At 34.1% G+C, this 23290-nt stretch overlaps 1 protein-coding gene across 4 annotated transcripts; it reads left to right on the top strand.

Annotated features, from left to right (window-relative positions):
• The first annotated feature begins 2297 nt into the window (after positions 1–2297).
• LOC129253546 (bicaudal D-related protein homolog) lies at positions 2298–19427 on the top strand. 4 transcript variants are annotated; one of them, XM_064109525.1, is made up of 5 exons: positions 2329–2456; positions 3374–3498; positions 6429–7133; positions 7977–8160; positions 17456–19427. In XM_064109525.1, exons 3-5 carry the CDS (start codon positions 6922–6924, stop codon positions 17759–17761), a joined length of 702 nt encoding a protein of 233 aa, XP_063965595.1. In that variant the 5' UTR covers positions 2329–2456; positions 3374–3498; positions 6429–6921; the 3' UTR covers positions 17762–19427. The 4 variants fall into 4 exon arrangements, with proteins under 4 accessions (XP_063965605.1, XP_054747955.1, XP_063965595.1 ...); XM_064109534.1 differs by having other exon boundaries at positions 2337–2364; XM_064109535.1 differs by lacking the exon at positions 3374–3498 and having other exon boundaries at positions 2298–2364.
• Positions 19428–23290: the final 3863 nt, after the last annotated feature.

The following is a 23290-nucleotide window of genomic DNA, read 5'->3' as shown; positions in this document are numbered from 1 at the left end:
CTTCTATTTGATCTCAGTCTTATAATAGTAATAATAATAATAATAATAATACAAATAAAAAATAATACTAATACAAATAATAATGCTAATACTAATAGGTTTCTTTTATCTCGCATTTCAAGACAGGGTAAATTCACACTGCGCTTTACATGAAACAAACTTCTTTAAACATTTCAAACTTATGTCTTCATGCATCAATCAACATACTTTAAATGAATACAAAACAAAGTGCATCTTAAATAAAACAAAAATAAATAAATAGTTAACAATACAGAAAAGATGTAGCTGCTGCAAGCTTAACAACAAACTAATGTATACCAGTCAGTCCTGATATCAGTATTAGTGTAACAATAGTCATATAGTGGGAGCCTGTTCCAAACCACAAGATAACCACAAAATACTTGTAAGATTTTCTTTTTTTACCGTCTGAATTGGCTTTCACCGTGTGAATGCGGCTAATAACAATAAACACAATTACAATAATGATGAGGATTATTATTATCATCATCATAATTATTATTATTATTAATATTATAATTGTTATCATTATTATTATTACTATTATTATAATCATTATGACTTATTAAGTAACCAAATATCATTCCCCAAAACCTGGGGGGGATGATTGTACATGCCATCCCCCCCACCTTGTGAGGTGGGGGGGATGCATCCCCCTCATCCCCCCCGTTGTCTACGCCCCTGCCAGTCAGTCCTGATATCAGTATTAGTGTAACAATAGTCATATAGTGGGAGCATGAAGTTGAACAATTCATGATTATACATAATTATATATGTTTGTTTGAATAATACTTGTTATAAAGATAGTAGTATGGTACTCTCTGTCACGAATTATTATGTATATTGTTGTATCACATTCATTTTCTATTCTGTTTTAGATTGCGCTGATGCATTTTGCACACAATGTATAATGCCTATAACACGAGTGGGCCAGACCACACATGTATTTCAATAAAAACCGACTTGAGAAAATAACGTGTATATAAATATATAAATAAATAAATAAATAAATGCATATAATGTATATATATATGTATAAATATCATATACCTGTAATATAATCTGATATAAACTATTAAATAAATAAATAAATATAATACATATCATATATTCGAAGGTATTGCTAGTACTCGGTTCGTGCCTGAAAAGTAGTCTCGATGAAAAGAAAAAGTTGTTGCTTCATTCCCATACCAAAAACAGCTTGATTAACAGTTGCTAATCAGATAATAGAGACATGCGGTAAGTTGGTAAACTTACTTAAGGAGCATTCATGGCTCAACAAACAAACATATCGGTCTCTTAGTCAGTTTTACTTTTGTAGTCTTGCAAATTTGTGTCTTAGAAACCAAATATCTTGCGCCTCTTTTCGTTCCTGCCCAGTAAATACTTGTAAGATTTTCTTTTTTTTACCGTCTGAATTGGCTTTCACCGTGTGAATGTGGCTAATAACAATAAACACAATTACAATAATGATGAGGATTATTATTATCATCATCATAATTATTATTATTATTAATATTATAATTGTTATCATTATTATTATTAATATTATTATCATCATTATGACTTATTAAGTAACCAAATATCATTCCCCAAAACCTGGGGGGATGATTGTACATGCCATGCATCCCCCTCACCCCCCCCCCCCCCCGTTGTCTACGCCCCTGCTCCTCTGTATATATGGTGGCCCCACTTTTTTAATACGCGAGCCAAAAATTTATGGCATAGGGATGGATTCCAACCTGAAAACTGGATATTCTAAGCCGGGTAAGCATAGGTTTGTAACCAGGAACAGGATGAATATAGGCCTACCTTTAATACTGACAATAGGCCCTAATTGATGCGAAGCGCGAGCCAAAAAAATTGTGATTTTCTAAATAAAATTTAGGCTTGCTTAATTCATAAAGGTTATATTTCATTTTGAAAAAAAAGAAGGCATTTTCCATTTTGAAAAAAATATGCACACTTTGTTCCCTGGTCCGCTGCCCCTGTGCATGATTTTGTTATTGTATTTAAGTCTCTATCAAACGGGACAGATCCCGGGGACAGATCTTTTCCCTTCTCTCTAACTCATATACTTCCACCAGGGACTTCCACTTCTGCCCTGTCTGATGGATGAGAAGAAAATCAATGTCTATAACGATTAATTGGCATTCTCGCGCCATCTCTTTCCACTGGCCCGCCACTGCCTAGTACGGTACCGTACGGTACTGCACTCGACTCCGGATCCGCCGGAGAAATACCCGAGCAGCGCGCGCTCGCTACATACGTACCCGTATACCGTACCGGTATTATGCAGCGCCGATATCCGACCAACCAAACAACATAACTACCGGGACGGTAAATGTAAGTTGCACGGTTTGTGGAATAATTTGTGGATTATTGTAGTTTTTTCTGTGATTAGAATCAACCCATCATGTTAACTGCCGGAATACAAGGTGAGTTATGGTATTTCGTTAAGTGGACTACGGTATATGGCAACCCAAATTTACATTGGGAAGGGCTTCAATCATGGAACAAACAAATCGTGCAGCAGGCTAGTAACGCGGGATCTTCGTCGCCTCTCGCTGCGGGGTACCCGTAGGTCAAGATCCCGAACCGGTGTACTAGCGGGGGAGGGGGGGGGGGGGGTGGTTCAATTTTTACGTTAACATTGAGCCGGGGGGGGGGGCAGTCAAATATATTGATGTACACATGTGTGACCAAAAAACATGTTTAAAGGTTTTTTTTTTCAGTTTTGGACGCGGGCTGTGCGTGCACTCGCTATTAAAAGTAAATTATTAAGACAAGAAGTACTGAACTTCTGAAGTAGGAGGTCTAGGCCACTCTAGCCTAGGCGACACCCCAATACTTACCCGTGCTAATAAACTGGGACTCCACTCACGCGCATTTGGGCCGCCCTAGCTTAGAACTAAGCTTTGTTTTACTAAAAAATAAATCTTGTAATGATTCAATAAATGTTACTTAATAAATTAGTACTGTTAAATCGGTACTCACCGGTTCTTTTCTTGAATTTTCTGGCAATTTCCCACGCTTCTGGCTTCAATTCTGCGGCTGTTCCTGTCGCGGTAGACAGCTACATATGCAACTTTATTTATAAATAGAGCGCCCCTTACGATAGTTGTTAAGAACGCGGCCAAATTGTTAGGTTTTTTGCACTGTGTCCAAGGCGTTTTTATTTTGTTTGATTTTTTATTTTTTAATAAATATTTTGTTAAATAGCGATTTTTACGTCAAATATTAAATTCATATCACAAAATATTTTTAATTGTAGAAATATATATAATATCATGCAATTATTTATTCTATATATATTTTATAATAAAATTTATATTTGTTGCGGTCTTTAAAAAAGGATAGTCGATCGATCAGGTGATGACTACTCGTATCACGTGATCTGAAAATCAGCTTCGTACCGCTTTGATCGCACTCGACGGGACCGGACTGACTGCCAAGAAAAGATCGAAAAAGGACTCAAATGTAAGTTTCCCTTTATTTTATAACATTTATAGTATGAGTAGGATTATAGTTAATGGGTAATTTTTTAATAAATGCTAAACAAATGAGGACAAAGCTTGCATTTTTCGAGTAATAATCACTAATATCATAAAAATACTTGGGTGCAGGACTTCTAACCTGTTTTTAACGCATTGTCGCCTATGAGGTCCATACATGTTAATGTTTGGACCTCATTGGTACTAGGAGTGGTCTAGGCCTATATCTAAATCTAATGTCTGACTTGTTTGTGAAACACCCCCCCAGACTAATTTCTCTCCCAATTTACGTTTACTTTTTGAAATATTTTCATACACACTGACTTTCATTCTGTACGTTTGATTCCCCTTTCAAACTTTCTGGCAGAAGTGAGGTAATCTCAAGATATTTCTCCAGACAAAAGGAATAAATAAAATGTTTTAATATTCAAATTTTACTTTGTTATTATTAATCTTGTTATTAATAAACACATGTACATGCACATGCAGACCTACCAATTTTCATTTTATGTAGAAATTAAAATTAAATTTTCACATTTTCAAGTCCTTTTAAAAGTTTTATATAAACAATAGATCTAGAAAAAAGATGAAATGTGTGTTAACTTTAAAATTAATGTTATCAAACTGTATTAAAAACATTATTGGTAAATCAAACTTCAAGAGAAATTAAAATCGGTATGATTTCTTACATGTATTTTCAGAGTTTGAATATATTGGCAGATATAAAGATTGTAGGAAAGATGTGATGTACATGCACAATGATATTATACGTCTATACAAGTGGAATTAATATTTAAATGACAATATTAAAAAAGGTGAGTCTATGGTTAAACATGTATTAAAAATACATTTTGGCATAAAATGTCTTCTCGACCATGGAACGGAATTAAAATTTTAGAATACTATTGTGTCTATAGTTTTTTAAGAACATAACTCTGTAAAAAAAAATTTCTAGAAAATATGTGTAGTATTGCAAGTATCTAATTAATTAAATAAGTAAATTTGTATTGTTTTTACAAGATTCATTAAACTCTGCACTGTTGTTACATTTGAATGAAAGTGTAGCTTAATCAATATAAAAATTCAATTCCTATGTACAGTATTTTTTTAATACATGTAGGATAAATTCACTTTACTCGTTAAAAGGGGAAACAAATCACAAAATTAATCAATGAAAAGAATGCCTGACTAAGTACTATTAAGTGTACATACATGTAACTGGGAACAATTTTTTTATAGAGGGGGTGCTGATTTGAATTTGGCAAGCAAAAAAAAAAGAAGGGTTTCACTACAAAATGAAGGCCATTTTGGTTGCAAGAAATTTGACAAGCAAAAAATAAAATATAAGGGTTTCACTACAAATGGAGATACCTTTTCGTTGTATTTTTCCATTTTGGCACACCTTACAATTGCAGGGGGTGCTACCTATGGAGAATGACACACGCACACCCCCCATGAAAATATTGGGGTGCTCTTTAGCACCCGCGCTTTCCAGGGCCATGAACATGCTTACCAAGGCTGGAAGTGGGGGGGGGGGAGGATGGTGGAGGTGGAGGGGCACTGGGGTTAGCAGTTCTTTATATTCATTGGTTGCCTTTCATCTTGAACATTACTCCTGTACTTTTATTAAAATGCCATCACCATCACAGTTTTTCTTATTTTTTGCTGCAGCCAACGTCAGTTATTTATGATATTGTTAGATACGTATGCTTTCAGCAAATGTAGATAATTTTCTTCATTTCGATAGTTCTTTAATGTCAAAAACATAATTATATGGAACTGACATCCAAATCCGATCAAGTCTATCAATACTGCTAGTGTTTAAAATGTGTGCATGTACAGTGTAAAACAGTGTACACAAAATTAAAGTTCATTATTCTTTTATAGATCTACAGTATTATACAGGGTATAAATCTGTTTAATGCTAATTCAATGTATTTTCACAAAACACTGGAATGCACAAACAGTGGAGTCTATGATGCAATACACTCCACATGGTCAAATTATTATTGTATTTTATAAAATATGAAATGTTTTCCATTTTCCCTCCAATACAATTATGTAAATTATGATTTGACCCCTTCATGGGGAAAAAGGAGGAAATTGTCATTCTTAATTTAATCATTTTGTACTTTATGAAAAAATGTTGATGAGAATGTATTAGAATGTACAAAAGAAATAATGGGGTCTGACGTTAGCAGGACGCCAGGACCCCATCTTACAAAGGGTTACGATTGATCCAATCTATCTCAAGTATATGGAAATCCATCAATATCATAATTTTTTCTTTAGGAAATTTGCTCAATGTCCTTTGAAAACAAAGAGAAGTGCTATACTACCGGTATACTGAATTGTCAAGAAAACAGTGAATACATCATTTCTAGAAAATATTTTGAACAAACATGTATTTTAGATGTTGACATTGCTGGCTTTCCATAGTTACGATTGATCGGATCAATCATCTTTGTAAGACGGGGCCCAGCTCTCTCTCTTTTGCTTACTTATACTGTATGCCCAATAAACCTGTGTTTGATATCATACATTGATGAAATTTCTAGTTAAATCATCCTGTTTGATTTTCTTTTGTTTTAATTGCTATTCGGCTGTCTACCCTTGTAAATTCTTGTTCTGCAAGTATTTGTGAAAATAAAAATTTGTTCTAGAGTGAACAATATTGACTTATTCTTAAAATTTCAAATGTTTATGAAAACCAATCAAAGTGGCTCTTCGGCATTTGCAAAATTTTAACACATTATTTTCATACTATCTTTTTATCAATTTTGATTTATCCTTGAAATTTCAACATGTAGATTGAAATGATGAATAAGCAATCATACAAGATTACGATCTGAGTCACCTCGATGCTAACATGATTTTAATGGCAGTTTTTTCCCCCTTTTTTTTCTCTTGTTACAGATTGTATGAAGCAGAGCCAATAGGATCAAATCATGTAGGAGGCACATTGAGACCAAGTGATGTACATTTGTAGATAATTATCATTATGTGTACATGGCTTAAAAAGGGATGATCTAGTGTAAAAGTTCTACATTGAAAATCTCAGTCCTGCTATAGATCATTGTACTACTGTAGCATCATTATACTCTGCTGTCTGCACCGCAATTAATCTCTCTATATAATTTATTCCAGTAACTTCTTGCCTACACATAAGATATTGGAGTTTAGGAATATTATACCCCACACACAATTTTATTAGAAACTTAAGGAAGGCTGAACTTTAGGCACTGTAAATTTAAAGAGACTTATCTGTATTGGAACAGGACCATGCATTTTTGGCATATCTAGTGGTCCCATAGATCTTATAAAAAAAAAAAATAGTTACCAATCCTGAATAGTATATTAGGGCCCAAGATGTCTACCCTACTTGTTGGCACTTCTCTATGGATCCAAGATGGCAGTAGCGCGTGAACCAAGTCCTCCCATTGCCATGCCTCACTCCATTCAGTCATACCAGGGCTCTTCGGCCGATGGCGGAGACAATGAGTCTGTCATGAGTGATCTGTCTTGGGATGGTACCCCTGATGAGAATATTTTGAGTGGTTCAAGCCGTGCAGCGACATCGCTTGCCATTCATGAAGAAGACGAAGGGGAGCCTAATCTAAGGTAATGATGAGGTCACTTCTGTCTGTAATTAAGAATCCTTCTTTACTGCCCCTAAAGCTTGCCAGTCATTGAAATCGAGTAATGAAAAAAAAAAAAAAATCAAAGTTGTCCTTTTGCAGTTTATTCTGAAATGCTCAAAGAATGTGAAAAAAATCCTCCATATTTAATTACATTGTACAAATCATTGAGATACATGTATTAGTCATTTGAGACTTACTTACATACATGTACACCCTTATTTTAGTCAAATCTTTATTGAAATGAATCCTGCTTGAAATGCCGTACATGCTCCAGTGACAGAGAGTGGATGTTTGATTTGCTATCAAACAGTGAAATTCAAATAAATATGTGCATGCATAATGTAAGTGTAATCTTGAGCTGCATTATGCACACAGAGAAATGAGTGGTTTTGTTGGTTTACACTATTTGCTTGATGAGTTCTCAATACGTGACAAGTATTGAACCGTTGATCTATGTTTAAATTATCTCAGACAATGTTTTATATTCCACTCCAATTTGTTTGTTATGATTAAAGGATTTATACTCCAATGAATTTCAATAACTATTGCATGAATTTCATGGACAGCATCCTCTGTTAATAAAAGAAGGTTCTTTAATTAATTTATTAATATATCTGCCCACTGCTCCCACAAACACAAATCTGATAAGATGTACTAAGTACTTGTACAAGTTGATACCTTTTAGAACTTGTCAAAGTGTGACATATTTATTATTCATAGTCCTACGGTCCTGAATAAATGTGTAGAATTTGTATGAATATTTGCTGAATAGTCGTGAAGTTGAACTAAACGTGACCTTTAACCTCTGCACTTTAACCTGTAGGTTCCTAGATGACCCCGATGGTGACCACACCCTCATCATGGAGGATGATGTCTACCACCAACTAGCCGAGATGGAAGAGAAGCTCAAGATGGCTGGAGAGTTTGGTAATGCACTCCTGGAGGAGAACCAGGAGCTACGTATCCTCAATCAACAAGCTAAGCAGGAGACGAGCGCAAGCATTGAGGTGAGCTTAGCGATGAATGAATATGAAATACTTTCTTCATTTTTTGTTTAGTATTGTTTTTCAAATTTCAAATATAATAGATATTATCAGTGAAGATTGGGAATGATATACTTCCTACAGTTATCTTGGATTCTCTTAAAACATTTCCCTTCATTTGGTAATATAGAAACCTGCCGTATACTATTAATAAGTGTTTTGCCCTAAAAATGTACAATAAAGGCCTGATATCTTAAATTGCAGAGATACACAGAGAGAAGTATGTATGGGGGGGGTATTTACAATGCAGTGAGTCAGAAAAAGGGAGATATTCCGAGATTTTAGACATGTTGAAATGTTAGAAAGAGTTTGAAAGATCAGGGCTCCGTAACACAAAGTTTGCGATGAATTGCAAATATGAAAATATGATTGGTTCCCGGTCAGTATTTTAAACAGAGTGCGCATGCAATGATGATCTTGATTCAGATTGGTCATTAGTATTTATCAAACATTCGTGTTATGGAGCCCAGAAGATAAAGGGGTACAAAAAGTCAAGAGGACATACAGCCAGATGAAAAAAAAAAGTACATTGTAGACAATAAAGCAGCTTGAAGATACCAATAATTTGAGTTTATAAATTTGATTTATCAGCAATTTTTTACTTCATTATTTTAATTACATTATGCTTTGATAGAGACACATTACAATGTGCATGTTTGCCTCTGTATGAACGAAGCAAAATGACGGGAAAATGACATTCAGAAGGCTAGATAGAGCTCTTAAAAACATAAGTGCTTCATGTGTATCTACAGGTAGAAAATACAGCTTGTAAGACAGTCATTTTGACATACACTTTTATGGTTCTGTTATATTCTTTCAACTTGATATTAAAATGAGTGTTGTTCAATACGTCAAAGTACAGACCTATTTCTTTTGAGAGAAAATGAAAAACAGAATATAAAATTGAAAACAAAAACTGCTGGATTGGAGCCAAACAAAAAAATTGTTTGATTATGGAAATTGTATATTGCGGCTTGTGTGTGGGTAGGAATCACACTGAAAACCACATTTAGCTTTGGAATGGTATTTGAATCTTCAGAATGTGGATGATTTGAATGTCTGTATAATGCCAATATGCTGACATTCTGGTGAATAATTCCAGATCTGGCTTTAGAGAAATGAAGAATTTGTCTTTTTTAATGCATTGCTTTATTAGTCTTATTCACATTGTTTATAAATTTAGTTTGAATAGTATTGTGTTTCATTTATATCATTTATTTTTTGTTAATATTCTATCTTGAATCTTAGCTCTATTTCTATTATTTTCTTGTCCTATTATTTGCGATAAATTTTTTTTCTACCCCTTTCACGCTCTCATGTGCTCTTTTTTTTCTTCAAAGTTTCACCTTATTATTCATTTTGTTCTTTTTCCATTTCCTAAAAATAAAAAATAAAAAACCTAAAATCTTCCTTCAACATTGTACTGCATGTACCATGCGAGTTATCAGCAAAGTGAATAAGGAAAAAAGTGATAAAGAATGGGGGAGGGATAAAGAAAGAATATGAAGAAATAAAAAATGCACAGTTTGAAAATTTGTTAAGATTTCCCAGTTTTTACTGATCATTGGAAATTTTACTTTAATAACAAGTTTGATATTGTTTCCATTAATATGGATTAAATTTCACCTGAGCATGGTTAAACATGGGTATACTTGTACCATATTTGATATTTCTTGCTAAGCTATGGCAACCAAGGTCATTTAAAAAAGCACACATATTTCTGGTCATTTTCATTTATTGATATCCATTTATTATGCCACCCTGTTTAGAATGATTGATGAGGGAACACTGCTTGAAGTAAATAACCTTGATGCATTTCTCTATTGTCACGCGTGCATATGATTACTCCAGTTTTCAAGGAATATGATAACCTGTGAGGTTATGATGAATGACCTCACTGTCTACATGTACTGTTTGTACATGTATGTATTTTTTTTCTTTTGTCAAAATGAATTGACTTTATTTGTCCATAATACAAACTTCCAGTTAAATTCATCCTAATAGAGACCAACCAAAAAAAAAAGAGTTCACAATTTAAGCAAAGGAGTGTAATATGGTTTTGGCGAATGTGTTACATTTATGTAGATTGATCAGATTCATGTACATTAATAAAGAGACTGCATTTCTATAGGAGAAAAAAAAAAGATCTTTAGAAACCCAAGTCTTATCTTTTATTCTTGTGGTAGAACTATAATTTAATGATAGAGTTTCTATCAGCCCCTTAGAAACAGGTAATTGAGACCCATTGGAAGTGAGAGTTTATTAGCATGCTGTCAAATTGAAAACTTTGTTCACTTTATAAAATAATTAAGGGATCAAAGCAGAAAATATATTCTTGGAACAAGAGAGAGAGAGAGAAATAGAGAATTCAGATGAATGTAGATCTTTGTTCATGACAGGTAATAAAAAAGATAAACACATGAGAGAGAGAGAGAGAGAACGGGTGCAGGTGATAGATGTAGGCTTGATATTGAGAATTTACGATGCTGTACACATCAAGATTATTTTGCATATCATGTACAGTATGTTAATAAACGTTCCACAAACTCAAGATTGCATCAGTCCCAGGTATTGTATTAGATGTAGGCTTCCGAGAGTAAAGATGCTTGATTTGTTCACCAAGTTTGGCGTAATATTAGATATAGGTAAGAAGACGTGCAGTTAAGAAGCCATCACTGTTTGCTCAGGTGTATCATCGATACCAGGATCATGGCAGTCAGAAAAATTGTCTACAAGTCTAGATTGGAGATTATGTAGCAAAGTAGAAGAATATGATAGAGAAGGTGTTCAGGAGAAGGGGAAGATGAAGAAAAGATGATGTTGATGAAGTTGAAGAATGGACAGGGGGAGGAAGTGGAAGAAGAAGAAGGGGAAAGAAAACAGAGAAAAATAACAAAATAGGAGAATAAGAACTAGTGAAGTCATTCCTTTTAATTAAGTTGCTTTAAACTATGGCAAGCACAATGGTATAGATCTGAACTAATTATACTGGTCATTTGAAATGACAGTTGATATAAAATGGAGAAGCAGACTACCCAAACATTTAAAAAAAAGTAACATCTTTAGTGTTGATTCTGAATTTCAATTACCATGGACATTGTTATTGGCTCACTTTGGCTGGATGGTGCATCACTGCACTGAATATGATCATTATTATTGTTGTTTCTATAGCAAAATTATTTATGTAATAATTGTCAAATTCCAATGCCACAGAACAATGCAGTATACGTCATGATGCAATGCATCAATACCCAAATTTTTTATCAAAAGATCAGTCGGTCCAATCACACATACAGTGCCTTACTTTACCTGGTCCTCATTTTTGTAGCTCAGAGTGATGTGTGCATACATGTACATGTAGGCTATATTCAAACTGAGAATAATCATAGAAAATAAAATGAACATAGAAAATATGGTATACTATATACTTTGGTATAAATATTCAGGAGTCAGTTTCATTCATGCTGTTAAAGCTGAAAATTAAAGTAACCCTGTATTATAACACTGTTTCTAATTCCTTTATATGCTGTACGACTATTGTTGCAAATATACATGTATAAAAAAATACATGTAAGGTTAGTATTGATTGTACGTGTGTCTGTTTTGTGTTGAGCAGATGTTGAGATATTTTAATTGATCAAAACCATTGTGTAGTGGCCTGAACTGTGAAGCCTTAAATAAATACTGCTTGTGTCAATACAAAAAAATACAATCATAGGCAGTAATTTTGACAAATAAAAACATTTTTTTCAGACTTGAATTTGGTTTGTAATGTAAGGAAATTATTACGCTCAGAGTCTCAGATTTTGAAGAACATATAGATTATAATAGTAGTAAATTAATTGTTTAGGACCAGTGTGACAACAAAATGTCCATACATGTACATTGCACAGTACATAATGAGTGTATGTCTGCCTAAAAATTATATAAAGTTGGAATATATTTATAATACATATTTATTCTAACTTTATATTTTATGAAAATACATTGATGTGAAAATTATAATGTTCCCTTTTAAATATCAGTCTTTTAGCCTTTGACTCTGGAGTTTGGTTACTGTTATTTTAACTTGATAATTTATATGAACTTTTGAATAAATGTAGATATTTGCAAGGGGTAAAAGCAATTTTTATTTTAGAATTGAAAAATTTCATGTTTTTGTAATGACATTTTTGCTACGCACCCCACCCAAACTTTATTTTCTTTCCCGAATGGCTTGGTCAAGTACTGTACATGTACATGTGAAGTTATGTCGTTTTTCTCTTTCTGCATTCACAGGAAGTGATTGGTTTTGATTACATCCGGGTTATAGGTTCATGTCAACCACTTATCTATTATAAATCAGTGTATTCATTACAAAACCAACCAGGGGAAATACCATATTTTCTTAAGTTCTGCACTTTAGACAGAAATTAGTGAAGTCCTAGTAAATTTTTTTGTGAGTCATTTCTAGTTCAACTCAGCATTATACATACAGGTATGTTTCTAAAAAAAAACTGTAAAGGTGAAAAGATCTCGGTTTTAATTTGGTCATTGCCCTTTTCTCAGCTTACTTTATGCTGTACATGAACATGTATATTACATCAAGTCCTATAAGACACTAATTCGTTCATGCTTATGAATTAGAAAAGGAAATCTAAAATCGTAGGCTTTAAATATGTATGTAGAATCATGTCCAATGACTGTTCATTTGTACCACAACCATTCCAATCCACCCGCACATCCTTGTTTACATCCATAGAGCATCAAATATATATCATATATACATATATGTATATATATATATATATATATAATTGTGACGAGCAAGGACCTAAACATTGCGTGGGTGCTTCAGTGAGTAATATATTGGCGAAGAAGCTCAAAAAGCATTGAAGCTAGAGACGTAGCCTGGATTTCTTCAACTTTTATTAGTACAAGCTTTCAGCCATTTAGTTGGGCCTTCTTCAGGTATCTTCACGTCTCTAGCTTCAATGCTTTTTGAGCTTCTTCGCCAATATACATGTATATATATATATATATATATATATATATATATAAGCTGTTGTACATTTATAACTTTACACATATTTGTATACTTTCTCCCATACGTGTACTGTATCAAAGCAATAGCTTTGATCCAGCTGAAGCATGGCGGCTTGTCATTGTTCGAAACCCACCTTCACCCGACAAAGGAAATTATAATTGGTATAGTGTCGAAAATCTGTCTATCTGACGGTCAATCGGATCGGGGTTGCCCTAGCCACTAACCCGTCTCTGTGGTCTAGTGGTTAAGGCACCGGCGTTCAAAGCTGGGGGCCCGGGTTCGATTCCCGGCAGAGACATTTTTTCGGCGTCACCAATTTTTCCAAAGGGTAGATAGCTCTGGGGAACCTTGATTTAAGCTACGCCTACCATTGTTCTCTTCATCCATTTCTTTACAATATTTAAATAAAAGAGTTGCCAAAGCTGTTGTACATTTATAACTTTACACATATATATATAAATATATAAAATGTTTCTAGGTAATTGGTTACATACCAGCTTGGTGTTTACCAGCAAAATGCTGTCCTGCCGAGTTCCTACGGGAGTTACCACAAACATAAACATAAATATCCAATTAATTAAAAAGTGCATTACACATGTACATGTATTTCACACTGTTAAGTGATTAAAATTTGTGTAATAGTTTTTGTCTCACCTGCATTGCAGAGTGAGACTATAGGCGCCGCTTTTCCGACGGCGGCGGCGTCAACACCAAATCTTAACCTAAGGTTAAGTTTTTGAAATGACAGCATAAATTAGAAAGTATATGGACCTAGTTGATGAAACTTTGCCATAAGATTAATCAAGTATTACTGAACATCCTGCCTGAGTTTCAGGTCATATGACTAAGGTCAAAGGTCATTTAGGGTCAATGAACTTAGACCATGTTGGGGGAATCAACATCAAAATCTTAACCTAAGGTTAAGTTTTTGAAATGTCATCATAACTTAGAAAATATATGGACCTAGTTCATGAAACTTGGACATAAGGTTAATCAAGTATTACTGAACATCCTGCTTGAGTTTCACGTCACATGACCAAGGTCAAAGGTCATTTAGGCCTTAGGGTCAATGAACTTTGGCCAGATTGGGGGTATCTGTTGAATTACCATCATAACTTTAAAAGTTTATGGATCTGATTCATGAAACTTGGACATAAGAGTAATCAACATCCTGTGCAAGTTTCAGGTCACATGATTAAGGTCAAAGGTCATTTAAGGTCAATGAACTTCGGCCAAGTTGGGGGTATTTGTTGAATTACATCATGACTTTGAAAGTGTATTGGTCTAGTTCATAAAACCTGGACATAAGAGTAATCAAGTATCACTGAACATCCTGTGCGCATTTCAGGTCACATGACCAAGGTCAAAGGTCAATGAACTTTGGCCATAATGGGGGTATCTGTTGAATTACCATCATAACTTTGAAAGTTTATGGATCTGATTCATGAAACTTGGACATAAGAGTAATCAAGTATCACTGAACATCCTGTGCAAGTTTCGCGTCACATGATCAAGGTCAAAGGTCATGTAAGGTCATTGAACTTTGGCCATTTTAGAGGTAATTATTAGATTGCTGTCATTACTTTCAAATTTTATAGATATAGTGTATAAAATGTGGATGTGGATATAGGGGTAATCAAGTTTCACTGACAAGTTTTAGGTCACATGATCAAGGTCAAATGTCGATGCACGTAGTATTGTTTCATTATAAATATGAATGGTGTTTTTTGTGAATAATTATTTGTAGTAGTTTTCAAAGTCAGCACTACTGCTATATTGAATCGCGTGTGATGCAGGTGAGACCGCCAGAGGCATTCCACTTGTTCAATTTATTGATCAATCTAACATTTACGCCCCCCCCCCCTCCAAATGGAACCTCCAGGTCTATTAGTACTGATACGTAGGCCTACATGTACATGTGTTTTGGAGCTAGGTTTCATTCCAGGCTCATTTGATCGAGTATTTAAAAGTTCATAGTTTTTCCAGTGCATGAGTATTTGAATTAATAAGATACTACGTTTTATCTACATTACATTCTTTTATATTCAATCAGTTTCTACTTTGTATTTGACCAGGAATCAATAAATTCAACAAAGAAGATTTTATTCTTTAAATGGAAGACATTTTTACTTTGCCTGCAAGCTGTCTTAAAAAAAGTCTTTCTACATGTACATGTATACACTTTGCAGAGATAAAAAAGTCATAAGAATGAAGGAGAAATGTTTCAAATGTTTTTTTTTATTACAGTGTACATGTACATGTACAGTAGTCACTCTGCATGCACTGGGCCACTTCGTGTAAAACTTTGTGTACATTCGAATATCAAAATGCATTTACAAAAATTAATCTAAAGGCTATACAGTGCGTATCAAAATAAAGTTTACACTTATAAAAAATCCTGTAAAATTATACATTTGTAATATCCTGAAGATTTTTCCACAATTTAACATTGGTACAGATCCATTTAAGCAAATGACGATATAACTGTCAAAAATATTTCCGCTTGAGTGAGCACCACTTACTTTTGAAAAGTTAGTGAAAAATGATTTGCGCAGAACTTTGAAATAGTTATGCGAATAAAAGTAGACCTTAATCATGAAGAACACGTTGAATTTAGCTAGTAAAATTGATTTGAAGATTTCTTTTACCTTTTTAACTTATTTCCTTGCCCAAAACACTTCAAAGAGTGCATTGCGCTTCATCCCACTCCCCCACACACCAAGGCCATCGTGACGATATTTGATTTACACTGAGCTGTGATTTACATGAAATGGCTTAGGCTTGATTTTCATTTTGTTAATCATTGTCAAGCTTGGAAAAGGTGTGGAGAAACAAGTATTAAATAAAAAATGAAATGTAAACCCACTTTAAATGATAAAAACTTAGTGAAAAAATGCTGGAGATGTCTGATATAAACTTTTGTTCAGATTTAGTTATGTCCTCAGATCCAGCTGGCACAAAAAGGGTAAAGGTTGTGCTTACTAAGTGTTGAAATATCAATTTGGGTGGCAAAATTGTTACAAAATGCTTGAATGTATCTGTTTTATTTCAATTGACTAAAACTGCAAGGGAAATGTATGAGAAATGTTTCGCAGGGTAAATTTGATTTTGCCCTTTCCCCTTGACACTGCGTGAAAACTAGCATTTCTGCGCAAACAGATTTCTGCGAGCTTTACAAAAATGGACAGTGCTCACTCAAGTGTAACATTCTGTCAAAACTTATAGTTTCATTGGATAGATGAGACCCAAACCTAAGATTATATGTGAAAAAATTACCCACATGATGTATCTTTTTTAATTCCCAGGGCTTTTTCAAAGTGTAAACTTTTTTTGATACACACTGTATAATCAAATAGATTATTTTCATTTTAGGGAATGTATTTTGTAAGATATTCTTAACTGTAGGCTTGGTAGAGAGTACAAAAGTGAAGATTACATCACCTTTCCATTGATCCCCTTTTGTTTTGTAACACCACAATTAATGTCTGTACATATCGACTGCAAGGTCATACTGCTTCGTTTCAAATAAATCAATCAAAATTGCCTAACGCAATATTCTCATTGTGATGATTTTGATCACATTATGATTGAAGCACATAACATTTGGGCTTTTATCCATGCATTGGATGTTCAATGTACATGTATATACAGGTTGCGTGCAAGCGAATGTCCTTCAGCATTGATTCTCTGCTGCGTGAAATTGCTGCATACTTTCTAATGGTCAACTTAGTTCTACCTGCGTGACTTGCACAGCACCAAGTATGCCGCCAATGAAGGTGAAAGTTGAGAGCAAGTGAATGAGAATGCGAGGACGTGATCGTTCCAGGACAGATGCTTTTAATACTTGTTGAATTATGAATATTTCTTGTAATGGCCAATGGGTTGGGTATTGATTGTGGGATTTTGAGGCAGAATATTGCATTGAACATGTAGGAGAGAGGAGGGAGAGGGAGGATGAGGGAAAAGATATGGAGGAATAAGGAAAGTAAAATGAGACAGACAAGGAAGGCAAGGAGCCATATCTATATGTAGATAGAGACAGTGAGACTTAAGAAATGTAGAGGGAGGGGTGGGATGGAGAGAAAGAGGGGGAGGGAGGGGCAGAAAGACATTTAGAAAAAGGAGAGTGAAATCAATCAAGTTATAACTCAATTATTATGATAGAGTTATTGATTAAAATATTTTTTTATAATTATACGATTGTTGATATTAATTTTATTCCAAATTCTCCAGGCCCTGGAGCAGGAGAGGCATGAGCTCCGTATGAAGCTGGAGACTGCCCACACCGAGAAGGAGAACATGTCGTACGATCTCCGCATGGAGGTGGAGTCTCTGCGGAAGGAGTTAGCCAATCAGAGTGAGGTCCTCAAGGTTGCCAATAGCAACAAGCAGGGCATCATTGGAGAGCTTTTGGAACAGAAAGATCAGAACTTGAAACTAGCCAATCAGCTTCATGAGGTAGGTTATATTCTAAAGTTCAAAGGTAATTTTAGGTTCAAAGGCATCTCTGGTTGTATTTATTATAGAATTGTCATCTAAATGTATATCAAACGTTCATACGTCTACCTTCTATATTAAAGTCAAATAGATATCTCCGCCTTTTACTTTTTTTTAATCCTCAATTATTACCTTCAGTTTCCCCAAATTGCCACCTTTCAAATACAAATATTCAAATGCAACACCGACAAGATCTGACTGAAAACAACACTACATGTATAATCATTGCTTCCTTTCTCCTTAAAGTCTGTGCCTCTCCATCTCTCTTTGTAGTCACCGCCTTTTACTTGAAAATCCTCCCCCATCCCCATCCCTTGAGGCCCAGTCATGTAAAGGTAATGAGATGAGGCTTTCTCGTATTGACATCTTTTCTCTTCCCTTCCTGAAATTATTGTATTTACATTAGTAGATAGGATGTTGATCCCAACATCAAGATCTTTGGATTTATTAAAAGGAGAAAAATCTGAGAACTATAACAGGTTTGACGAAAATCCATCATAGAATGTGTTCATAGAATGTGTTCTGAATGCATACCACTGGAAATGTGAACTTTGTTTTTTGCTGAGAGCGGTAATTGTCAGTAGAATCTATTTTGGTTCTTTATTTACTGAATCATGCAATTGTGACAGTAAGATGGGTATTCTTGCTTGTTATGTCATGCTACATTAACTGTCTTCTGTTTGACATGTTAGAGAGTGGAAGATAGAAAGTGTCCGTATTGTATGAAAAGTAGAGAACAAAAAGAAGAGAGAGAATGAGAGATAGGGGAGGTGCATTGAGGGGTGATAATAATTAGGAATAGAGTAGACATGAAGGATATAGAAATCAGGATTCAAAAGGGAAAAAGAGAGGTAGAGTGAAGGAGAAAAATAGCACTTCATGAAGATGTGAAAATGGGATAGAGAAAAGGAAGAGGAGGTAGGAAAAAAGGTTTTTCCAAGGGGGATTCTGGGAGTGTGATTTATTAACCTTGACTCTACTAGGCGCTAGGGCTATTTCACGCTACAACAGTTACCTCTCCACAGCGTCTCTCGATTCTGGTAATCAGGAGGCCAGTTTGTATCCCACTTGTACTTTAGTGATGTGGGTGATGTTTATTCTTCAATTTCAGGATGACTGCAGACGAAGAGATAGAGAATTAGGTACAGAATGTTGTTATTGAGTGCACAGATTCAGAAATGATGAATCGCAAGCAGTAGATAAATGAAGCAATCAGGAAAGCACTGTATTTATAGATGTTTGGTTTGGTGAGTGGTTACTGTTAAAGATTAATATATGGAAAAAGAGTACATGAAAGGCACAAACACAGAATGGGATAGTTTAGAGAAGGAAGATGGAGAGGAATCGAGAGAGAAAGAGAGAGGGGAAAGCAAATCAGATATTATACAAATGAAATTATAAATCTAGAGGGTGAAATGAAAACTTGGATAGTAGTGAGTGATTTTATTCGGAGATAAAGAGAGAGAGAGAGAAATAGAGCAACAGGTTGTGTTTACAGTCATCAAATGTACAGTATACAAATGCTCACAGTAATCTTATGAAGATATGAAAAGACCAGCACAGGTGTATTAAAGATATCCAGATTCTCATAATACTTGTAAATGTAAGGTTCTGTGTAATAAAAACATTATTTGGTACTTTCTAACTACCTCTCTTTGTTTAATTTGTTTAATTTGATTTATTATTAATTAAGTAATTGATTCCCCCCAAAAAAAAAAAAAAAAAAAAAATAAGAAAAAAAATAAAATAAAACATGATAAAAAAAAGAATAAAAAATTAAGGTCTCCTAGATTTTTGAAATACTCTAAACAAGAAAATATACGGACTTGATTGTTCATGATTTTTATACCAGTCTGTGGCTCATCAGATTCTCTGTGTTATAATTTACAATTGTTCATTTCTGTACTTTAATACTTTTGAACTGTCTATTTTGCTGAAAATTCATATCCATGTGACTTTAATCTGTAGAGAACTCTACCCCCATATCTGTTTATGCCACATGAGGAAAGTCATGAAAAAGTGGAAAGCATTAATCATCTGCATGCTGTCAGATTTTGAATGAAATAAAGATAAGATCAAACCATACATATATGTACCTGTAGTTGCTGTTGATATAATTTCCCATATTATTATGCCTGTAACTCTAATCAGGAAGTTTATCAGAGAGTCAAGTTGATTTTAACACCTGATCAGTCAACCATTCAACCATCCAATTTAATTAATTTCATCTGATAATTTTTTTTGTCATTGACAGAGGATTCTAGACGTAATATGTGAGTTTATTCATCCATTAATTAATACTTGGAGATATTTGTAAAAAAAAGGTGTGGTGATTATAAATTCTGGTGTGAGAAGCATACATGTACATGGCAATGTCAAATCTGTCAAATTCTTAAAGATTTCCTGACTTCTTCTGTTAAAGCAGATGAAAAGTGAGAAATATTTTTAAAATGCTATGTTGGGCTTTTTATAGGTAAGCAGGGGGGAGGTTGATGTTCAGTTAATCAGCCCCCCCCCCAAAAAAAAAAAAAATCCCTGTGAAAATTCATTTTTAAGCGAAAAAAAATCAGTCACCTTATTATAATTTGTCAATGTCTATACATGTACGTGAACCAAGATAAAACCTGTCCCTTTTCCAAAAGAAAATATTTGATTACATATGTGGGGGTGGAGTTCATTTTGATCAGAATAAACTAGAAAAGGAGAATGTGCAGTGCTATGCAATTTACAAATTTGATTATGAGCTCCAAAATGCTGTCTGACAGAAATTGCATGTGAAAGATATGAAATATGATGATTGAATTGGGTTATGTTTGATGATGATTCAATATATTTTACATCCCTGAAACATAATATGATCCCCTGCAGGCCAAATGGGCCATGCTGGTTATACCATGCATGCAATTATAGATTGGATTACAGCATTTTCACTGGAGGCATGTTTCAGGGGTTCATGTCAAGTGTGAACATTGAGGGTGAGAAAATCTGTTTTGAATGGTGGATTAAAGGGTTAAGTCTTTAGTAGTATATTAAAACAAATAGGAGTATGGTTTGTTTAAATTCATTATTTCCTATTCGCCCTCTTGCCTAAAGCTGTGACATGCATTCAAAAAAATTTATCTCTTGCAGAGTTCAGGTACATTATGGTACTGTCATTGTATTAATTCTGTTTTAAAGTATTTGTACTTTTCACTGAAATGATAGCAGTTTAGTTAGACCCCTTTTACATACATGTATACCACTTTAAAAGCAGGCCTTGGAATTGGCTTAATACCTGCAATTTTAAGCCATCATTTCATCCCTCCACCCCCAGTATATATCTGAAAAATATCATTTATTGCTTGAAAATTAAAATATGCACAACTATGTTTAGTGTCAAGGAGTAAATTTGTGTAATTAAACATCTCACTTGATATGAAAAAGTGTTATCCTTTGTTCCCTGCTATTTCTGTTTTGCAGGCATGTACAAGTTTTAGAATTACATGTATTGAACTTTATTTTAATATAATAGTCCTGATAACGCAGATAAGCCCTATAAAACACGACAAGGTTTTGTACATTTTCCCATTGTGACATCAAGCCCACATTGAATACTACTAATATGTTTGGTGATTTGTCAAAATAACATGTTTTTTGTGATAAAGTTCTTATCATTATTGCTGGCTCATATCTTTTCAAACAGGCAGTCAGGCACCTTTACTTTAATGTCGTAAACACTGCTAAAGTCCAAAGTATGTTTGCTAATTATGAATTCTGAAATTAAGTTGTAAGATATTATTGGCTCAGACTAATAGATAAGTAAATGTGCCGTGTCATTAATATTTTTTAAACAAGAATTGCTGGTTTTGTGAGAGACATACATGTACGTGTAACTAAAATTTGCCCACATAATTATGTACCCAACAGTAAAATTGGTTTTTTGGTTATCCAAAAAGATTCTGTCTTGAGGCAAAGATTTGTTTAGGATTAATAAGTTTAATTTTGCCTAAGTGGCCAAATAGCAATTCCTCAAGAAAATTTGTATAAAAAACAGCTTGATTTGATCTTCTTCACATAATGATAAAGATGTTACTTTGAACCCTATAATGTCCAGGGCATTCTATAAGATTTGACTGAAAAGCATAAAAATCTTTATATTTCTTCCCTTTTGCCCAATAATCATTAAATTAGCAACACATTTCTTTTTAATCCTAAGTGTTGATATGGAGGGATGGAGGTGGAGCAAAGTCACTGATTGAGGTGTTAAGATTTTGTCACCACAGCACGGAAATTTGTAACACCAACTTTGACAGTAGACTGATCAGTAATTTACTTTTGAAAAAAAAAATCTAGTTTTCAATGAAATGGTACATTCATATATTACACCATAAAATATAAAGTAAACATGAATTCTTTGTTGCATCGAGTTGGTGCAATGCAAAAAACAAAAGAAATGGCAAGTATATTTTCTTAAATGCGTCCAAATGGTAGACGACATGCAGACAGCCATTTGATCGATGGTATCAGTAGCGTTGAGCTGCTGTATGGGAACACACTTCAGACCATGGGCCAACACTCAATGTTGACTGGCCAAAGTTGATTCAAAGCGTGTTTCCACTGATATAGCCCACACCGTCAAGTGTGCAGTTGGCATGGTGCCAGGGTCTTTAATTTTCAAGCGTTCACGATTTGCATTCTCTGCCCGTTACGATCAGCACTGTTTCAATGCAGCTGTTTTTCGTTTCAATCTGTTAGTGTGAAAGGGCTCCATGTCAATATTGGTGGATGCAGCATGTGCAAAATCATCTGTCAATCATTGTATTTAATGCAAAAGGCGTGTTTCCACTGGATCATGCATTTGGTACAGACCCACTCTTATATTCTTGGTATTATGATAATTATTGCAGAGTTTTGAATGATATATTTTGATTATTCAGCTCATTATTGAAGAGATGATTGAAGAGATAATTGGCCTGAAAATGATTGAAATTATACTCAAATTGGTCTGACTTCTATGAAAATATGCATTGTTCAGCTCATATTTTACCAACAATCATGTAATATTCCACTAGTTTTCTGGTGACTTTTTAGTGAAATGATTTAAATAATGACATATCAACTGTCACTTTCTTTGCAGTCATTCATGTGGAATTCCCTGCTATACGCACTGCTTGGTATATGATGTTTCATCAAACAGAAATATCATTGGTTTGTAAGAGTGGCTTTTTTTTAAACAGTAAATGCTATGTGCTTTCATATTTTGTAGTCATTTAAGCCAAAGAAGTTAGAAATGTGAGTGGACGTAGGTAAGCTTCAATAAATAATAACATAATTAAAACTATGCTTCCTTGACTTTTATTATCTTTTTTCAAAATAAAAATAATGATTAGAATTTCACACATTTATCTTTGTGAATTGATGCCCAAAATTTATTTCTGAAAGAAAGCTTTGAAACAAAATGTTGACAGAAGGACTTAACCTTTGGAGTAATGCATTCCTAGAATTCAGAATTTTCATGATAAAATCCATGTCAGAAATAATTATTAAACCTTTTCCCCATTTCATACGCTTTCTTACGATTCTCCTTGTTGG

The sequence above is a fragment of the Lytechinus pictus genome, chromosome 2 (genome assembly GCF_037042905.1).
Source record: "Lytechinus pictus isolate F3 Inbred chromosome 2, Lp3.0, whole genome shotgun sequence".
Classification (NCBI taxonomy): domain Eukaryota; kingdom Metazoa; phylum Echinodermata; class Echinoidea; order Temnopleuroida; family Toxopneustidae; genus Lytechinus; species Lytechinus pictus.
The sequence above is the reverse complement of the archived record's forward strand: the minus strand, read 5'-3'. Positions and strand labels throughout refer to the sequence as shown.